Below are 21,619 nucleotides of genomic sequence, written 5' to 3'. Positions count from 1 at the left end.
GGTAACCCTGCACAGAGCAAGTCTATTGGTGCCGTTTTTCTAACAGCAACTGGTCACTTTGTGTTTCTGTGGCACATTTTGGTAATTCTCACATTTTTTCAAACTTTTATTATTACAGTTGTTTAAGGTGATCTGTGATCAGTGATTTTTGGTGTTGCTATTGTAATTGTTTTGGGGTGCCATAAACTGTGCCTATATAAGACAGCGAACTTAATGATAAATGTGTATGTTCTGACTGCTCCACCAAGTGGCCGTTCCCCATCTCTCTCCCTCTCCTCAGGCCTCCCTATTCCCTGAGACAGAACAATAATGAAATTAGGCCAGGCTTCCCTGGTGGTGCAGTGGTTGAGAGTCCGCCTGCCAATGCAGGGGACGCGGGTTCGAGCCCTGGCCTGGGAGGATCCCACATGCCGCAGAGCAACTGGGCCCGTGAGCCACAACTACTGAGCCTGTGCGTCTGGAGCCTGTGCTCCGCAGCAAGAGAGGCCGCGATAGTTAGAGGCCCGCGCACCGCGATGAAGAGTGGCCCCCGCTCGCCGCAACTAGAGAAAGCCCTGGCACAGAAGCGAAGACCCAACACAGCCAAAAATAAATAAATTAATTAATTAATAAAAAAAAATTAGGCCAATTAATAACCCTGCACTGGCCTCTAAGTGTTCAAGTGAAAGGAAGAATCACATGTCTCTCACTTTAAATCAAAAGCTAGATAGAAATAATTAAACTTAGTGAGGAAGGAATGTCTAAAGCTGAGATAGGCTGAAAGCTAGGCCTCTTGCCCCAAATGGTTAGCCAAGTTGTGAATGCAAAGGAAAAGCTCCTGAAGTAAATTAAAAGTGCTACTCCAGTGAACACACAAATGATAAAGAAGTGAAATAGCCTTGTTGCTGATATGGAGGAAGTTTGAGTGGTCTGGATAGAAGATCAAACCAGCTACAACATTCCCTTAAGCCAAAGCCTAATCCAGAGCAAGGCCCTAACTCTCTTTAATTCTATGAAGGCTGAGAGACATTAGGAAGCTTCAGAAAAAATGTTTGGAACTAGCAGAGGTTGGGTCATGAAGTTTAAGGAAAGAAACTGTCTCTGTAACATAAAAGTACAAGGTAAAGCAGCAAGTGCTGATGTAGAGGCCACAGGAAGTAATTCAGAAGATCTAGCTAAGACCATTAATGAAGGTGGCCACACTAAACAACAGATTTTCAATGTAGATGAAACAGCCTTATACTGGAAGAAGATATATCTGAAACTTTCATAGCTAGAGAAGGTAAGTCAATGCCTGGCTTCAAAGCTTCAGAGGACAGGCTGACTCTCTTGTTAGGGGTTAACGCAACTGGTGACTTTAAGTTGAAGCCAATGCTCATTTACCATTCTGAAAATCCTAGGGTCCTTAAGAATTATGCTAAATCTACTCTGCCTGTGCTCTATAAATGGAACAACAAAGCCTGGATGACAGCACATCTGTTCACAACATGATTTGTTGAATATTTAAAACTCCCTGTCGAGACCTAATGCTCAGAAGAGGATTCCCTCATTGACAATGCACCTGGTCACACAAGAGCTCTGATGGAGACATACAATGAGACTCGTGTTGTTTTCCTGCCTGCTAATGCAACATACATTCTGTAGCCCATAGATCAAGAAGTAATTTTGAATTTCAAGTCTTATTGTTCAAGAAATACATCTTGTATGGCTAGAGGTGCCATAGACAGTGATTCCTTTGATGGATCTATTCTGGGCAAAGTATACTGAAAACCTACTAGAAAGGATTCACCATTCTAGATGCCATTAAGAACATTTGTGATTCATGGGAAGAGGTCAAAATTACAACATTAACAGGAGTTTAGAAGAAGTTCATTCCAACCCTCATGGATGACTTTGAGAGGTTCAACACTATTTCTAGGAAGTAACTAGAAATAGCAAGAGAACTAGAATTGGAAGTGGAGCCTAAAGATGTGACTGGGGACTCCCCTGGTGGCGCAGTGGTTGAGAATTCACCTGCCAGTGCAGGGGACACGGGTTTGATCCCTGGTCCGGGAAGATCCCACATGCCAGGGAGCAACTAAGCCCGTGCGCCACAACTACTGAGCCCATGTGCCACAACTACTGAGCCCGTGCGCCACAACTACTGAAGCCCGCGCGCCTAGAGCCCATGCTCCGCAACAAGAGAAGCTACTGCAATGAGAAGCCCGCACACCACAACAAAGAGTAGCCCCCGCTCACTGCAACCAGAGAAAGCCTGCGTGCAGCAAAGAAGACCTGATGCAGCCAAAAATAAATAAATAAATAATAAAAATAAAGATGTGGCTGAATTGTTGCAATGTCATTATAAAATTGTAACAGATGAGTTGCTTCTCATTCTTACAGACAACACTGTGGTTTTCATTAGCTTTGAATGTTTGTCACATTATCTATACTGAATGAAATGTACTTACTTCTAACGCATAATACACTGGTTTGTCTCTGCCGAGTTTGTAAGCCACTGTGGTCAGAAGGCCATGTTCAGAAAATACACACTATAGGAAAGAGAAAAAGATTTCATTAGTCAGGAAAACAAAAAGATAGCATTAGAATATTTTTAAAGCAAAAATGATCTAGTTACAACATAATTCAATAAATATAACAATTTAGAAAATAGATCTTAAAAGTCAAAATTACCAGTACTAAGAACAGTACACTTAAACAGTACAAAAGTTTATCCCTCGTTCCAAATTAGATTTGCATTAAGAATCTGACAAGGTCCTAGTGTAGACATCCCACTAACACAATTAAAAACACACATATAAAATTCAAAGAACCTAAAATGGTTCTTACAAGAACCATTCAAATGTAGTGATTTTCATCATTTTTTACTGAGCTCTAAATTAAACCCTGATAAAAATTAAATAAAAGCTCCTGACTCAAAAGTAACTTAATAGCAAATTATGCTCAAGTATTATTTATATGAAGTTAAAGAAGACTTTCACTAATCTTTTAATTTGAAAAAAACCAACCTTACGGCCTGTATTACATAGTAAGAAACAGCCTGTTCCATACCTATAGTTGGGGGAAGAATGAACAGTAGGACAATTTTATTAAAAGTAAATGATGAAACATTAATAATACAAAACTAACATTTAACTTAGAACAATAAAAGTAATTTATATTAAAGTTTTAGAAAAGTTCTAAAAGCTAACAAACATCACAGACTCTTTGGAATAATGTTTTAAAGAACAGTCTAGAAGAAAATGTACTTAGTGCAATCCTAATGGAAAAATGCAAGTATAGTATTTGGCACTTAGTCATAGCCCAGGGCTGTGTTTATAAAATAGCACTGAGTTACAATAAATCCTAAATTCTGTCACACTTACATTGCTACTAATCCCCATGGAGTGAAGCATCATGACTAACAGGCATTCAGAAATGGGGCGGGCCAGCCTAGCTCCATCATTAGCACAATCATAAACTTCTGGCATGGAGAGGGGGTAGGTCCAGGGTATAGGAAAGTGTAGGTGGACTTCGGGAAAAGGAGGGGCCCAGAGGGAAAAGCTATTGCTGGTCTACTTTCCCCATTCTCTGTGCAGGACAGGGCGTTCTACCAACACTGGTGGGAGAGTCATAGCCAGCACGTAACACAGCTGCCGTGGAAGAACTGAATTTATTTTGTGACAGCTTTATCAGCAAAAGCTTCAGACTCTGCAACAAATCTGGCGCTTGGACATGAGTGAGTGATTTTGACTTGTGCCAGGCAGATAAGCAGCCCAAACTGATATCAGTAAGGGTCACATGGCAACGGTTTTCAAATGAGTTGGCTGTGACTATCATCCTTGGCTCTCCACAGCTATCCTGCCCTGTTTGGGATTCCCTCCCCACGGGCCTTGCTGCTGTGCTCTGCCACATTCATTAGGGTAGGTGGGAGGAGGGGGAGCGCTCAGCCTAGGGGTGGGCAGCGGGATCTCAGCAGATGCTGCTACCGGTCAGTGCTAAGCCAACAGACCCCCTCAGCTGTGTTTGTCCTGTGGAGCAAACAGAAAGCCAGGGCAATTTTTTCTGATAAACATTTTTCCAGGCACCACTGTTGTGAATAAGAATTAGCCCAAGATCGTCTATCTCTTCTGCTTGATTGTCGGCCTGCATGGGATTCATGAATATCTAAGTTTTCAAAGACACCAGTCAAATAACACTAGGTATGGGTAATAATATATTTACGAATTCAAACACATAAATCGCTACGCCTTTTTACTTCTGTGACGCTGAAAAAGCTATATATTTTAAGTCAATCTCCTTTAATAAATATTCGTAAAAATGGAAGTTAATTTTCTGTTCCACACTATTTAAAGGAGAAATCTGTACTGATTTAGTCCCCATATAAACACTCTGTATACTGAATGGTAGTGTACAAGTCTTAAAGTATGAAATTGATGCAGAGGCTCAAGGTACTTAATAAAAGTGAATTCTTAAGTTTGTATATACTTGATAAGTAATTAATGAGCATTATCAACATATGAAGAGACCTCCTTGCTACATTTAGGCCACAGCTTTCAAAACAGTGTACAGGCAATTATTTTCCTCTTAAATTTTATTATTTTTTTCTTCCCAGTCATCAAACATATATGGGGTTTTCAGCATTTACATGGTCTACCAATCCTTCCTCAAACATCCCAGAAAGACGTCTGACTTTTCTAAGCTCTGGAAAGGTAAAGGTTGTTTGCTATTCTCCACGGAGAAGCGGGCCAAACAAAGATGGCACACAGGGGGAGCGTGAGTGGCCCTGGCCGAAGCTGTGAAAGAGGCAGAAGGACTCCTCTATGACACTTAGGGCCTCTGGGGGGAGGAGGCACTTAAAACACAAACTTAACTTAAAAACACAAACAAAATTCCCCAAACTTGGCATGATCCTGTTAACCTCACAAACTACGTACTTCACTTCCCGTTCCTGAATAGTTGCCTTTTTGCAAAGCACATTCTGTCTTGCTGTCTCTATTCTCTACCTACCCGCATCTCTTTTGGCCACTTGCAACCTGGCTTCCATCTTGAGCATTCTACTAAAACTTCATTCTTGGAGGTCACCACTGAAGACCTGATTTCTATGTACAATGGCCTGTTCTCATTCTCAACCTCCATGACTTATTTGTACTATTTTGCACTGCTGACCAAGCCCCTCTCTTAAACAGCTCTACACTGGATCTCCACTTTAATGACTGACTACATTCTATTTGTCTGAATTCTACATCCCTTCATCTCTTCCTTCTTCTAAATATCTCTTCTACCTATATACTTTTTCTTGGTAATTTTATCTATTCTTATTGCTTCAAAAATCACCTCTAAATATGGGCAATTCAAAATCCCTTACTTTTATGCTGAATTCATTCCCCATTACCATATGTGTGTAATGTACAGTCTACCAGTACTGCCAACGTGTCCCAAACAGAAATTCTTCTACTTGGACCCATTCCCTACTTTGGCTGAATCTAACCACTGGGCCCAGGGGACTAGACTCCATACCCGCTTCCTGTCTCTTGTCCCTCTGTAGCGCCATGGACATCCACCCACGCCTCCCTCAGCCCTCATCCTTCTTAGTCCTTGTCCTTGTTACTGAGATGCCACGGTGGCCTCCTCCGTGTCCTCTTTGCCTCTAGTCTCTCCCCACTTTAACCCAGGACTGCCATATCATTAATGAACAGCTCCAGTCATCTCTGAACACCAGCCCACAAACCTTCAGAAGTGTCCCACTGCCTTCAAGAAAAAAATCCTCTGTCTCAAGTTTAGGGTTTCACACCGCCACCCTAGCCTTATTTTCCCACAACCACTTCCCTACCCAAATGTTCTCCACATTCTCTAAATAAAGTCTTCCATTTCCCTGTTTGCATCTTGGTTCAGTGTTCCATGCATTCACCAATATTGCTCAGTCTTCAAAACAGCTCATTACTAACAATCTTTTGTGATTTTTCTCCCCTCCCTTTGAAACCCAACAGCAGTACTTCCAAGTTTTTTACTTTCCAAGTTTTTTACTTCCAAGTTCTGATTTATAATATGATGAACTGTATATTTGTGTCCTTTCCCCTCAGGGAGAGAAACATGAGCCCAAAGATCTTACAATTTGCTATTATTCCCCTCTGCCAACCTGCAATGGCTGCAGAGGTACTCAGCAAGCCCCCCCTAACTTAAATTCATCACTTCGGGACTTGGCTGATAATGCTTAAGGGGGAGGGGAGTATAAACAGAGGGAAAATCTGGCAACTTTATTGGGTGCCTCCCATGTGCTCTGTAGTGTTAGGTACTTGACAAAGAGAGATAGCATCTGATTTACTAGCATTAGGGTGTCTGGCAGAGGACGAAAGAAGGGGGCGGAGGGGACAGCTTACTTTTCTATCATTTCTATCGTTTCTCTGACCCCTGACTCAGCTACCTGGGACCCAGAATTCAAAGAATATGTTTCCAGATGCACGCTGACTCAAACACTCCTTGATGGTAACCTCAGGATACCGTGACCTGCAAAGAATTTTCCCATCTTCCCTCCCAAAAAAACTCTCACACAAATAATGTCACACTTTTGCATGAGGACTTCTGACCCTACCAGAGTACAAGAACACTGAATCTAAAGCGTAAAGACATTCTATTATTGACAAAAGAAGAACGTAACCACTGAAGTTAACATTAATGAGAGAATTAGAAAATCCTCAAGAGAAAAACACTTAAACGTAGACAGTCTCCTGCCAGGTCTATGGAACGCTTCCACATGGAGGACAGTACAGTACAGAGGTAAAGCACCCCGGCTAAACTGAATCAGCTGGATCTGGGTGCAAAGACTGCTGCGCTCACTTACTAGCTTGACCTCTCTGAGAATCTTTCTCATCTTAAAGTGGGAGTAATCTTATCATTCTTAAATATGGGGCTTGTCACGGACTGCATGTATGAGTAGTAAGAAGATGAGATTAGGAGAAAAATGCACCAAATCTCTGCTTCCGTCATTCCTTCTGCTTCTTGTCGAAGGAGAAACTCCAGATGACGGGGAGAAAGCACAGTGCCAGGGAAATAACATCGAAAATCCCACAAAAATATGACTTTATAATTAGTGAGAAAGTCTAGGGCAGGAACACCATGTTGAAAATTGGAAGTGGAAGCTAGGAGTCTTAACCGCTGGACCGCCAGGGAAGTCCTGAGGCAAGAATACTTTAAACCAACATTTAGTTTCTGGATGGAAAAGGTACTGAATTTTATAAATTAAGGTGTTCACAAGCCTCATCAGTTTGTTTACATATGGCATAGTGAATTCTATGCGAAGGAGATGAAGAAAAACAAATGGCGAAAAGTATATATATCTGTACTGGAACTCTTAAGCTATTAATTTTCAGCCTGGATGAACTTCTAAAGCATTTCCTCATTCAAAACACCAAAGGGAAAAACAAACAAAACACCACTGGTTTTCAGGTCTGTTTCTTAAAACTCACGTGTTTTTGGCTTGTCCATCCTGGAAGCACATTTGTCCCACCAGTGCGGCAGATTGGTCCCCCAAACACTGAAAGTATACGTGACAATAAAGAACACTGACTAAGACGATATTGTTCATTTACTTTCTAGGAGAGCCATAAGATTTATTTTCCCCTCTTTATTTATGAAGGAATGAATTGTCTTATGTTCTTTGCATTGCCTCCATTTGGCCATTTTCCCATGTGTTAACACTCCAAACAGGTACAGGAAAGGAGAGTTAGAATTAATTTATTCAAAAAAATATCTCAATAGCCTACACTGTGTCACAGTGAAACAAGAATTAGCCAATTCTGCTGCTCTTACTCATTTTCCATAGTTAAGGAAGGAGGAAGACTGATTAAGGAAAGCCATAACATGGGAGGGGGCGGGCAGCAGGGAGATGTTTGGTGATGAAACTTACCCCAGATATTGGTACACCTTCCAAGGCCCCAGCTTTCTAATAAAATTTTAAAAAAGGATTATGAATAATCACAAATTTGGCTCTACTAACATAACTGCAACAGGAATGAACACGAATAGCAACATGCCAGAGCATGTGGGCAGACAAGACAAAGCAAGTGTTTCAACTACATGAGTGGTTCAGAGAGAGAGATACTAGAAATATTCCTAGAATGACAAGAAGAGACATGGACGTGAAACACTGGACTGAGAGTCAGGAGACGCGGGTTCTACTCCTGGTTAGTTAGTTAGTCACTCAGCAGGCTGCTGAAACTTCTCTATGCCTCAATTTATTTATCTACAAAATGGGCCTGGGCTTATACGCATGCCAAAGGCCATTAGCTCTTTGCTATTATTGTTGTTACTAAGAAAAGACTAACACATCCTTTAAAATGAACATATAAATAGCTATTAAACCAGCATGGAACATGTTTGCTTTGGAAGGCTGTATTTTACCAACTGTTCTTCCTACCCAAACTGCTCTGAAGATAAGTAAGAAACAAGAGAGGGTTCAGGTACTGGGTATTATTTGTTCATAGCCAACATCGTTCTTCAAGTTTTGATAAGCAAGAGTTAATTTATGCCATGAATAGTGGTTTTGACTTTGATCAAGTATGGCCAGCATTCTAGGGAAAAAAATGAGATTTAAGTGACTGTCTGTGGACTTTACCAAACTTAATTGTGAAAAAAAAACCACAAACAACTTACACTAATACAAAGCAATTTGTACTGATATTAAGGAATTAGGGGAAAGGAATATGATCCCTGAAGTACCTGTGATGTACTAGGAAGAGCACCAAACTAAAGCTTTTGCCCTACCCCTCAGTCTGCCATTTGTAAGCCCATCTCCTGGCCTCTGGGAGCTCCTGGTTCCCTATCTGTGACAGTGAGGGTAAGAACAGAAGCCACCTCACATGGCTATGATAAGGAAATAATAGCATGTGTGTGGAAACCCTTTACAAAATAAAAAATCCCCTCTAGCTAGTGGATAACATTTTATTTCTTTCATGCTTCTGGGTTAATCCAAGACCTGTCTTTTATTTACTGTATATATTCTTAGAAAATCTGAACCTGGATAATAAGTGAAGGGCTGAAAGTGAATCAGGAAACCTATAGACTAGATATCTTAATGTATTTAAATACTAAAAAAGTCTTTGCTTATACTATTGAAGTTATTATCAAACTACCAGCAGAATCTACTATGTGCAGTCAGGCACAGAAAGCGCTCTTTTTTCTTCACAGGGAGGGGGGTCTCTGGAGGATTCCTGGGAATATCCTCTGGTGAAGCATGCAGAAAAAGTGACAGTGCATTTCCAACTAACTGGTCTGAAAGGTTGGGCAAGATATCATTTAAGATAGATGTTTAGGACATCTAAAAACTACACCTAATTTCCCTATTGTGCTAAAGCCCAAAGCACATCACAACTGTACTTTGTAATAGGGACCATCAGAATTTCTCATTCCAGAAAACTACCTTAGTCTTCCTCAGCCTTATGGAAGACTTAAAAATAAATAAGATTACATTTTAAAAATACCTAAAGCTTGACTAGAGCTTATAATAATTTGGAGGGTCATGGAAGGTTCTAGATTAATCTGCTTAGTAAATGGACTTCTGCTTATCTAAAACTAAATGGAAATGCACTGTATCTTTTCCAAATGAATGGGTAGCATAATTGGTGGGCAACCTACTCACCAGACTATGAGAGATTTTCTATAGTCAGCAAGGGGAGAGAGGGGGACAGAAGCATAATATTTTAAATGCAAGAGAAAACTAGGCCAGTTAAATGTTTTTTTAACCATCCTCTGAAACTGTTTCTCAAGAATAGTTTTTTTTTTCCTCTGACCCAAGTCAATTTATAGGTAGCTATGAAATTATCAAAGCACTTTTAAATTGTAGATAAGCAATGACTATGCTTCCCTTAAAAAATTCCATTTTGCCTTAAAGGGCTTTATTATAAATGAAACATTTAAGAATTCTTGCTTAAGGTTTATCCAGAACACTTAGTGTTCTACTCTATTATTATTATTATTAAGTCTATAAGTAGAGTTTCTAATGTTTTTCATGAAATGTCAAAACATTATTTTTTGGCAATTAATCTAAGACTTTTCTTAATCTTTACCATAAATTCTAGTTTTTTGAGCTTAAACACCAGTTCAAATGCTCCTAGAGGTTTTCATCCCTGATGTGCAATCAGAGATACTCAGTGATGCTAAGTGTACTTTTTGCTTAGACTACTTTTTCTGTGGGTTTCAATGAAAGCAATAGTAAAAATGTCCATGATGAAAACCAGTTTAATCAGCAATCACAAATCAGAACAGACTCTTTGCTTTCAGTTTCTTTGCTAAAGTTTTGCTCAGGCTGACAAAGAATCTAATATGCGACATGGTTTGGCCACTAAAGGAGATTCAACAGGAAAAAGAACACCACTAAAATGTGAAGAGACCTTCCCATAAATTAAAAGCAGGCATCACAACTACTAAACAGTTATTTGGATTAAAAGAATAAACTGGCTCAAACATTCCCTTACCACCCTCTGTAGTTAGATTATCTCATTAATACTTTAAAATACTCAAAGAAAAGCCAATAAAGTTTATAATAGATAAAGTTTTTATATACAGTTTTATATAAAGTTTATATAAAATATAAACTGGTAAGAAGGACTCAAGAATTTTAAGTTATAAAACTATTTAAACAATACTAAATTCTTATTTTACATACTGCCAACATTCACAAAATGTACAGGTCTCAAAATATAAAACGTAACACAATTGACTTTTGAATTCTGAATACTAAAGCCTTTTTTAAGATAAAAATTATTATTATTATCATTATTATTATTTTTTACCATTAGGCCGTAGATCTCAGAAGAACTCCGGACATTTGGAAGAATTTTCATTGGAATTTCAAAAAATCTAAAAAACAATAAGATTGGATATATAAAACTATTTTAAATAAACATCTAGAAACATTTATATGAATTTAAAGGCATGTAAACAACAATTAAAAATGAATGTATTTGAGTGTACAATTAAATAGTAACAAATAAATAAGCCAGCAGTATGCTTGGGTATTTAACACTCTAACTTTATACAAACAAATCAATACAAAATAAAAAGCACACAAAAACCAAAGTACTTTTATAGAGGAACCTAATTTTCCTTGAAAAATAATCAAGACAATTACTTAATTTGGCCTATTTATTATATATGCAATAATAGTCTGTTTTAAAAGGATATACAACATGCACTTGTATATTGTAGTTGAAATATCAACAGTTAAAGTTTGGTGCTCCACTGACATCTGAAAATAGTAAGATTTAGGTTATAAATAGGCAACACACTTGGAAAACTATTCTTAGGGCAAAACACAACTCACTCGCAGAGCTCTTTATCCCATTCCAAAGAATGGATGTTGAAAAGCATCGTCCTGCTTGCATTTGTTACATCTGTACAATGGACACCTCCACTGGCTCCTCCTGTCAAGCTCTGGAAAGAATGAAAAGGACATGTTAAATCTGTACTTATTTGCAATTTAATTTACACTTTGTCAAGAGCCATAATCAGTTGCAGAGCACATAAGGCAGGAGAATGGAACACTTCAATTACTTAATTTTTTAGTTTTCAGTAGTGTCCAATAGAAATATAATGTAATTGAACCACACTGAGCCACATATGTACTTGAATATTTTCTAGTACCTACATTTAAAAAATATAAAGAAGCAGGTGAAATTAATAATATTATATATTTTATTTAATCTAATATATCCAAAATATCCTTTCAATATAAAAAATTATTACTGAGACATTTTACCTTCTACGTTTTGTACTAACTCTTTGAAATACAGTGCATATTTTACACTCATGCACATCTCAATTCAGACCCGCCACATTTCAAGTGCTCAATAGCCATATGTGGCGAAGTGGTTACCATACTGGACAGCAGTTCTAGCTAACTGATGGTTAAAGAAAAAATTCAGTTTTTGTTTTCATCCTCTTTTATCTTTGGAAGATGCAGAGTCTTATTAAATTTGGCAAAGTAAAATACATTGAAATGCCTGCCTCTTAGGATCTTACTGAACCCTGTGCTGCTGTTGCTGTTCTTGTTGCGTGCGTGTGTGTGTGTGTGTGCACGCGTCCATGTTTTGGAATAACAATTCTCACTGGGCTGTGCCTGCAGTGACCCAAGCACATATCCTGAAAGCAGAGTTTTAAACTCTCTAATGTTAATACCCTTGTACCTGAACTGCAAGGACTGCTGCTTCCTTTTATGTAGAAGCAATGAGAAGTAAGAAAGGAACAAAAGTGGAGAAACGGCATCATGCAGGGGCTGCAGCCAAATGTGCTCCCTCAAGTCTCCTGCAGCTCACAGTTCCACATCTTGTCCTAGTCTGGCTCCAGGCAATTGTGAGAATTATTGTCAGAATTATTTCGACTGTGACCGACACGTACGAAAACTGCTGGCCATGAGCACAACGCACAGCATGCCCTGGCCAAGCACAGGGAGGGCTGGAGAAGGCGCCACTTCCTGATAGGGGGTTTGAAAGATCTGCTCTGTGGATCTGGCAAGTGAGAATAGGGGCAGTGTTCCCTTGAAGCTCCCCTGAATGTTGGAAAAGATAATCACATACTCAGAGAAGTGTTTACAAATGAAATTGTATGTCTGGCATTTGCTTTAAAATTATCCATGGGGAGAAAGAGTGAGCACAGTTGAAACGAGTTTGGCCACAACTGATTATTGTAGCTGACTCATTGTTCTAGAGGTTCATGACAGTGTTCCCTCCGCTTTTTGGGTGTATTTGAAAATGCCCTTAATAAAAATAACAGAGAAAGAGAGAGAGAGAGGAGAGAGAACGAACATGTACTTTTAAGATATATAGATATCTGGGAAATGTTTGTTTCTACTCATCCATGTTCAGCTTAGGCAAAAAGATTATATATTAGAAATTTCCACTATGATTTTTCATATTGTGACTTAAGTAAAAGTCGGCTGTGTGATGTTGAAAGCAAATGTTCAAACGTAGCCTAGGTGTTTTATCATGTTAAATAGTAGAAAATAGAAGAAATAAATAAATTTCTTCTAAGAAATGGCTAGTGGAAAAGAAGTACAGTTGACCCTTGAGCAACACAGATTTGAATTGTGCAGGTGCACTTATACGTGGATTTTAAAAATAAATAATACAGGACTACATGATCCGCAGATACAGACAGCTAACTATCCACGGCGGGTCCTAAGAACCACGCCCCTGCACATAGCAAGGGACTGTATGATAGGCAGCAGATAAAGGCTACTTAAATTTACTAATTGCTAATTACCTAAATTAGTTATTCTAAAGGTAATAGACATGAGATGTGGTTTTGGTAATCATCCTCCATTTTTGCTGAAATAAGGCAAGAAAAAATCAAGAAGAAGCAGGCAAAAATGCCTCTCAAATGGAGGCTGAACTGTTCTGCTGTTTCTTGAATGGCTTTTCTTAATGATACTGCCAACTAAAAAGTTTGAAACTCTTTGTAGAAAAAAGATAGGCATTTAAAAAATTTTCTCCACACACACGATATTTAAACATACCCAAATAAGCCATGAATCAACGGTCCCAAAAAGAGCTCTATCTTCTTCAACTGCCTTTTGAACTTTTCTCACATTGTCAAGGAGCCAACGAAGTTTCACCGCACTGAAATAAGTGCTAAGTGGAAGGCCTGTCTTGGACTAAAAACAGTTATGAAATTCAGCCAGGAAATTAAATTCATAACAGCTTAAAATAAAACACCAAATCAAAAAACTCAACAAATCACAAAATATTCAATGGCCCTAAAGGCAATCCTACAGTATTATGGATAAAAATACTTTTCCTATCTCATGGCACAGGAAAGCATGTTCATGAACAAAGATCAGAGTGGTATGTTTGCAGTTCAAAGAGCATCCACGTACCAAGATTAAGAGAAAATTAAATGACACATGCCCTGAGATCTACATAGTTGAGACATAGATGTTAACTTTTGTGATGAGTTAGGATTATATACAGAAGCTAGCCCAAAACTCTGCTTTTTATTTTATATTCCATGAAAGTGATATTTAAACTATTGAAAATCAGAGAGTATATCAATTCATAAACTAATGACCACAACCAGAAGATTGTTTTAAAACATATAAGCCTTAACAATATATTTATGCGTGTAAAAAATCTAATAAATACATATTCAACACACATATTCAAATAACATAAAATTGGTGGAGAATAAAGTAGAGCTCAAAGACACGCCAGATTAAAGCAACACAAAGTTGTTCTATTTAAGAAAGTAGTTGCCAGTCGAAATATAATGTTGTATACATGAAACTTACATGATGTTACAAACCAGCGTTACCTCAATAAACTAAAAAAAAATAGTATATATATATAAAAGAAAGTAGTTGCCTAAATTCAGCAAATAGATTGAACAAAGGGAGGGTGAACTGAATAAAGGTTAAAGGGTAAAAACGAAACATGGGCTTATCAATCTTCCTTGAGAATGGATCAGGTCCAATTCATTTTTGTTAGTATATTAAACACTATATAAGGGCTGGTGAAAGTGGTTAAGAAAATACATACATCAAAATAATGCAACTATCTTCCCCTTCTTGATCCCTATTCTCATTTATCACCCAACTACAGAAAGTGATCCCTTTTCCTTCTCATCTCCCATGGATATGTTTAGTAAAAAAAGCTCAAACCAAAGGATTTAACACTTTAATGCAACCTTCTAAGTTAAGAATCTTAACTCACAGTTTTCTAGCTTTCCTAGAAAAAAAAATCAATGCTCAAAAATAATAAAAGGAAATAATATATGGGAATATGCTTCTTTGATTTGAAAGACCAAGGGTCATCCCACAAACCAAATAGTGAGGTAGCATATAAATATCTCATTTTCATGATTTAAGTAGAAGGTATAAAAGTTGCCTAAAATGGCTTTGGAGAGAAAAACATGCACCCCTTGAAGCAAAGTGCAGCTGGAGGTAGGCGTGAAGGCTGGGCAGGTTGACCAAGAGAACAGAATAGGAAATGGGTGAGGGTATACTCAGGACAAGACTGAGGTTATTTGGGTGGGTAAGTGTAGGGGATGGTTTGTTAGACTGCTGCAATTAATGGGATTTGAGCACTAGCTTCAGAACCAAGAACCACAAGAAACTGCCATTTACGAGTCCCACTGACAAATATAAAGGGAATAAACCAAAAAAAAAGAAAGAAAAAAAGATGGAATTTCCTTTTGGACAGTAGGAGAAATTGGCCTTGACCTTGCTAAGAAAAGTACCTCGCCTGTTTCAAAAATTTTCTCTCCCTTCATTTGTCTGAAGAGAGATCTATATAAGGACTGAAAATTAGGCATTTTTTATTGGCTTCTTCATATGAAGAAAGTGGAAGAGGAGTTCAAGTAAAGGCTGGAGTGTCTTCTAGTTTCTCTCCCTGAATCCAGATGCCTAAAAACTCAAAAGCACGCAGAACTTTCTTTGATGGACAGTAAAAAAAAAAAAAAAAAAAAAACAAAAAAGAGAGAGAAGGATTTGGAAAGCACGGTTGAATTATAGGAAGCACTCCGTGAGGAGTATGGTTTAAGCCACTGGGACACCTTATTATACCCTCCAGCCTATTTACCTTGGAATATTATTCCTCCAATCCACCACAGGGCAAGGAAGATAGAAAGGTAATTATCTGTGGAGAAATATTCTATCAATTGTATCAAATAACTATTGTGCAATAAGATGTAAGGCCTGGTGAAATCTCCATACTTTTTTTGTTAAACAAGCATTTTTATAGTATACTTTTGAAGAGATCTCTTACCTTGACAAAGTTATTATTTCCTGGAATTCTTTTACTAAGACTCTCAACGGTAGACTGGGTTCTTAGGTCAAGCCACACTATAGACCAAAATACAATAATATATATGAAAAACTTCATTAAAAAAAATCAGATCTTAATGAAATCACTGTCAAGGATAGGAGACTGATTAGTTTCCATAAGCAATTAAAATGCTATGGCTTTCAAAAGACAGAAATTAGAAAATTAGAAATGAATGGGCATATTGTTAGAAGAGAGAATAAATTTATGAGGGAGAATTTGAAGCTTTTATGCAAAATTATAGGTCAAGTTAGGAGAACAATACATACCTTAGGGTGCTGATTTTGTATCCTTTTTTATAGAAAAAAATGAAAAAATTGTTTTGGATATGGATTTTCTATGCATAGATGAGTGCAGAGAAAATCTAAATGCTAGGCAGGCTAGTTGCCAGGGCAAAATGCACAGCCCAGGATCACTGTACCATGTATAAAGCATGTACCTTAGAAAAACTTGGTAGCAGTTTGTGACAAAGTAGAGAACCTGATACTCTTATAGAGGGGTAAAAAAATAAGATTCAGTTGCTTATGTACAAAATGCTTATTTACATTAAACTCTTTCAAAGTAGGCTAGAATCCAGAATCGCTACAAGAATTATTTAAAGGTCACCATTCTTTCTCCATGCTAGATTGTAAAAAACTCTCCATTTTAACAGATCAATGTTGTTTTCACTAAATAACTATCATCCACTTTCTGATCCCCCTAGTAGAAAGTTCTGTTCTGCTTTAGGACAGAAGGCTTGAGAAAGAGAATGCATTAAGTAGTATATAGAGCAATTGCAAAAGGTAAACAATAGGATCAGCTGAGCTTTATTTGTCAGATTTCAGGTTTGTACTTAACTTTTATAACTTTTAATCTGTGAGTGGTCACTCGATATTTTTAGGCACTGACTGTGCTCAGATGCCTCCTAAAAACACAGTTTATCTAAAGGGCACCAGGAAGATTATGCATGCTTGCCCACTACACGTGTGAGGGCTGGCAGCTACTGTCTAGTTTGGCTCATCCTTACCTATACTATTCCTTTCTCTTCATTCAAAAACCAGTTATTTCCTGTCCTGAATTTTAACCAATTCTTTTTAATTACTTAAAGCATCATTTCCCTTGAGGGCTTGCCTGTGCTTGATTTTGACAGTGGCTACTTTGCATAAGAATTAAATCAGGGGCTTCAGGACACTATACTGCTTTCCAAAGGTGGGGAAAACTTTAAGAAAACAAGGCTCATCATAACCAAGGAAACAGGACACAAAGAGGAAGACCATGGAAATACAAGCCTAGCAATGACATCTGCATTTGCTGCCCAGCATCCATTCCTCTTGCTGCTGGGAGCTGTATCTTTAATTCTCTTTAGGAAGTCAACTCTCCCTCATCCTCGGCCTGAGAGTCAACCCTACCCCCAAGGTCTGGTATCGTGTCCCCAGTGAGCGGCTCAGGAGAGGAGCAAATCAGCCTCTGATGTGCTCTGATGTGGTCAAATCAGCCCAACTGAGATCTGTGCTCAGTCTGCAAGAGTCCCTGTTCTCAGCTCAGCTTGGGAGTGTGTAGCTGGGCCTGCTGCCCTCTTGAATAGAGAGCTGAATCGGCCACATCTGGAGCCAACGCAGAAGAGACAGATTTGCAGGGGATCCAGGCGATACTGTCTGACCTGAGAATCAAACAGCACCTGAACTAAGCTACTTGTAGAATTCCTTTTTTTCCCCTTATAACTTCACTTACTTGGGGTTGAGTTTTCTATTACTTGCCCTGTGATCGATACAGCCATTAGCAGCAGCATTGTGGAGCTGGCAAGGTCTCCCATGTCCAGGGAACAAGGGAAATCTGCTTTGTACACAGTGGCAGTGTTGTGCGACTGTGACAAAGGTGGACCTTTCTCATAGGCAAGCAACCCTAGCAGGTGTTAAAAGTTTAACCAGAGGAGTTGGGAAAAGTAGAGGAGGTTGAGAGAAAAGTTTTAAACCTATGACAGGCAGAATTAACAGCACATCTCAATCCTCAAGTGTTTGAAACTACAGTGGGCTAGGGGTTTAAAAATCAGTGTATTAATAGTTTCTATTACCTACTTTACAAAAATGAAATAAGATGCATTAGGATGGAAAATGTCAGCATTCACTGAACTCTGTAGGATAAATATTGACCTGTGAAACTTTGTTTTAGTTATGCTGGCTTGTTGAATCATGAGGTAAAATCTACTTCTTACCAAGGGACACGAAAACCACTGCTGTAGGCTTTTTGTTTACTGACTCAAAACCTTCCAGATCAGCATTTTTCGATATTTAAATGGACATAAAAATCACTAGGGAGCTTAAAGATAAACCCCACTCCCAGAAATTCTTGGATAGTAGGTCTGGGGAGGGGGCCCAGAAATATACCTTTTAAATAGATGCCCTTCCCCTTTAAGAAACACTGCAGTGGTTTAAGACTCAACATCAGTGGTTCTGATCCAGAAAGCACACCAGAACCAACCAGAAAACTTTGAAATCACACATCCCGGTCCCTACATTGTAGGATTCTGGTTGCAAGTCCAGGCAAGGAAGGCCTGAGTCTTTCTACCTGTGTTATTCAGTGTTATACTAAAGCTTGAGAACCTCTTTTTTAGGGCATGTTCTTTAGGATACTGAATTTGTTCCAATCATTAATTTAAAAACAAAACTAAAGACAAACTGATGATCAAGTGGCTCTCTGAGTCCCAGGGGCTCTGTGATTCTACTGCTCCTTGACAAGGACTACTCAAGTAATTGGGCACTACACTCCTCACTTGAAAGCTTCCAAGTAGCCACAGTGGTATTTGAAGAATGAACCCTTCACCAAAAAGAGTCAAAACACTGGAGGTGAAATCTACATCTTCTGGCTTTGCCACCAACAAGCTATGTGACCCAAGCCAAGTCGTGTTACCCTTCGTGGCCTGGGTTTCCAGAATACAAAATAAGACAGTTTGGACTAGATGGTCTCAAAAGTCCCTCTCCTTCCATTATTCCATGATCACAGAAGGCTGGCATAATTTTTACTTTGTTTTTATAACCCAACAGTTTAAAGTAATTAGAATACATGGAATGAATTAGTAAAACTGCCAAAGAGAAAAATGTCAGTGGTCGGTATACTACTAAGCAATTCACAAATGCTCAAAATTAACTGAATTAAGAACAAAAAAAATTAGACAACTCATTAAAGAAGCTAAGATGGCAGAATTATATTTGCAGAATAAGAGACCAAAAGCCAAAGAGAAGACACCAGGCTGGAGGACTAAGCCCCTCGTGGAGATAATTTCTGAGAACAGTCAAAAGAAGTGCCAGATCCAGATCCAGCAGCAGCAGTCAATTTCCCCCAGTGTGTCTGAGTTGGAAGGCCGGGAAGTGAGCAAGGGCCAGAGCACCAATACCTGAGGAAGGGCCAGCAGCTGGAACTGAAGAGCCAGAGGGAACAACGGCAGCTGGATCTGAAGGGCCAGGAGAAACTGGAGCAGCTGGAGCATTAGGAGAGATAATGGCAATTCATGCTGAGATGGCCAGGTTCAAGGTTTGCGTTTTCTTCCTGACCACTTAGGAAATGGTAGATCACATGGGCAAGTTCATCAGGATGAACATTTTCCTACACATTTGAGCGTAGAAAAAGAGAAGGAAGAGACATGGAGTAGAAGGGGAACAGAGGCAGTCCAGTCAGAGTCTCTGGTTCAACAGCATTTCCGTTTGGACAAAGACCAGGTAAGTAACTGCTTCTTGTTCAGGATGACTCTTCCCTACCTTGTCACAAATCTGCGTCCTAGTTAGGAAAGTGGCTCAGTTGACTTTCACCCAACCACTGAATTGAAAGGCTATGTGAAGCAGTGAGAGAGTGCATCCCTAAGGGACTTCTGAAAGGAATGCTAAGGAGCATTAGCATTGTAGCAGTGCTACAATCTCTGCTGGGGCCACCTGCAGAAAGACACAAATGGGTGGCTTTGGGAGGGCACGGCTCCAGGAAAGCACTTCCCTGGTAGGGTGGCAGGAGATGAAGTTCATCTCCACAAAAAGCAACAGCATATCTAAAGGGAACAGGGAATTGCTAAGTTCCAAAGTGATTCGGAAAAACATCAGAAAAAGGAAAATAGAGTCCAGAATACCATACAGCCTGTTTCTACAACGCATGTCCCTTACTTAGACCAAATAAATTGGATTTAATTGGTTCAGACCACCAAGTGAATAGGTTAAAAAAACCCAACTTGGGTGATCTGAAATTTTTATTTGTATTAAATAAAGTCACATCCAATATATGTCTGGTGGATTTAGTTTGTTCTGAAAACAAAGTTTTAAGAGTGAAGAAAAATGCAGTTGCCTCAAAGCCCACGGACCAAGGTTAGTTTAGTGATGTAGTGACAGCGTAGAGGAAGAAATCATTTTTAGAATATTTAGAAATTTGCATCAGTTTTGGTTAGTCATAACAATAGAAGGGAAATATACCTAAGGAAAAAAAAATAAGCAAACACACTAAAGATAAACTAAATTATTTTCAGTTGACTAGAAGCAAAGGCAAATAATATATCTCCTCTGGATGGTTTGCTATGAGGCGCTACTGGCCTGACAGAAAGGGAGATGAAGGTAAGGCTCCAGGTTTTGGAACACACCCTAAGCAAGGACTGCTGACAGTTATACAAAGTGTTATCGGGTCGTTTTGCCCACAGTAGACATTACATCTAGTAAACCAGATTTAATTGCTATGAGGTCATTTGCAATGGGAAAGACGCTGTCCCTCACCTGATGACATTTCCAGAAATCAGGTGGGGCCGAAAGAAACGTGGAGAGTTGGGGAGGGGGGGTGAATTAAAACATGCATGTCAAACTTTGGGGGCTGAAACCTATTTCAGCTCTTAGGTGTATAAATGCCAAAATGCCAATGGCTGACTTGAGTGTGTGTGACCCCAGGTAAGCTCTGCATTTTCCCTAAGAACACCTGTTGTATATAAATCAGCCATTTCATCTGGCATTCCTGGACTGAAAAGGCTATCATCTAATTCAGAACAGTGGCCATGTTCTGAACACTTACTGAAGGCTTATAGTCTGCTAGGCACTGTTTTAAGTGTCCTACATGTATTAACTCATTAATCTTCACCTCAAGCTTATGAGAGCCATACTTTTAGTTTCTCCAGCTTAACTGTTGAGGCAACAGGCACAGAATGGTAGTAAATGGAAAAGGCAGAGTCTGAATCCAGAATGAAATCTCTATGATATAGGTACAGTCAGGATGAAGTCATAGTCTTAAATAGAACATGAAAAAATACCTCACAGTTGAACTCTAATTTAGTTTCTTTTTATTTAAACTGGCCAGAGTTGAGGAATTCAATCACTGCAAAATACGGCAGTATTTCTTCATCCAGGATTGAAGGAGATGTAAGGCATTCAAAGAACCATGTAATAAGAGACTTGACAAAATGAAAAATAAGTGGATCGTGATAGGGCTGAATACTCTAGATTTTACAAAAGTAAAAAATCTGCTCCCTTCCATAGCAAAACAATAAAAAACAAAACCACACCTTTGTTGTTTAAGGCCAAGCATGCTTAGGAGGTTTAGCTGGTTTGCCTTCTATGGTTTTCTTTCATGCTGATACTCTGAAACAGAACCCAGTTCCAGAAAAGATAGAAGAATTGAGCTCAATGTTCCTTCAGATCTCAACAGATGACTAACCAGGTTTAATCATTGGCCCAGGGTTAACTAGCATGTAAAAATAAAAAAAGGCAAAGAGGATAACCAATGTTTAAAACTGCCATGCTCTGCAGAAAGAGTTATGTGTCATTGGGAACTTTAAATCCAGTATCTTAAAAAAAATGTTTGCAATCCCGTCTAAATAAGGAATAATGACTCAGAGACACATGATTTTGTTGGTG

At 38.8% G+C, this 21,619-nt stretch overlaps 1 protein-coding gene across 5 annotated transcripts in view; it reads right to left on the bottom strand.

Moving 5' to 3' along the window:
- Positions 1 to 21,619, bottom strand: part of GK (glycerol kinase) — a 69,517-nt gene that overhangs the window by 25,776 nt on the left and 22,122 nt on the right. For 2 of the 5 annotated variants that reach the window (XM_082446473.1, XM_082446474.1), the window contains exons 5-14: positions 19,141 to 19,224; positions 15,714 to 15,790; positions 13,469 to 13,606; positions 11,279 to 11,388; positions 10,749 to 10,815; positions 9,596 to 9,613; positions 7,865 to 7,900; positions 7,425 to 7,492; positions 2,988 to 3,030; positions 2,430 to 2,510 (exon numbers count right to left, since the gene is read on the bottom strand). In XM_082446473.1, the coding sequence (XP_082302599.1) occupies positions 2,430 to 2,510; positions 2,988 to 3,030; positions 7,425 to 7,492; positions 7,865 to 7,900; positions 9,596 to 9,613; positions 10,749 to 10,815; positions 11,279 to 11,388; positions 13,469 to 13,606; positions 15,714 to 15,790; positions 19,141 to 19,224 (722 nt within the window). The remainder of the gene's footprint in view (positions 1 to 2,429; positions 2,511 to 2,987; positions 3,031 to 7,424; positions 7,493 to 7,864; positions 7,901 to 9,595; positions 9,614 to 10,748; positions 10,816 to 11,278; positions 11,389 to 13,468; positions 13,607 to 15,713; positions 15,791 to 19,140; positions 19,225 to 21,619) is intronic. The other 3 variants (XR_014258762.1, XR_014258763.1, XR_014258764.1) reach the window with 3 other exon arrangements.

Source organism: Balaenoptera physalus (assembly GCF_965194825.1).
Source record: "Balaenoptera physalus genome assembly, chromosome: X".
Lineage (NCBI taxonomy): Eukaryota > Metazoa > Chordata > Mammalia > Artiodactyla > Balaenopteridae > Balaenoptera > Balaenoptera physalus.
Note: the sequence above shows the minus strand (reverse complement) of the source record. Positions and strands in the feature narration are given on the sequence as shown.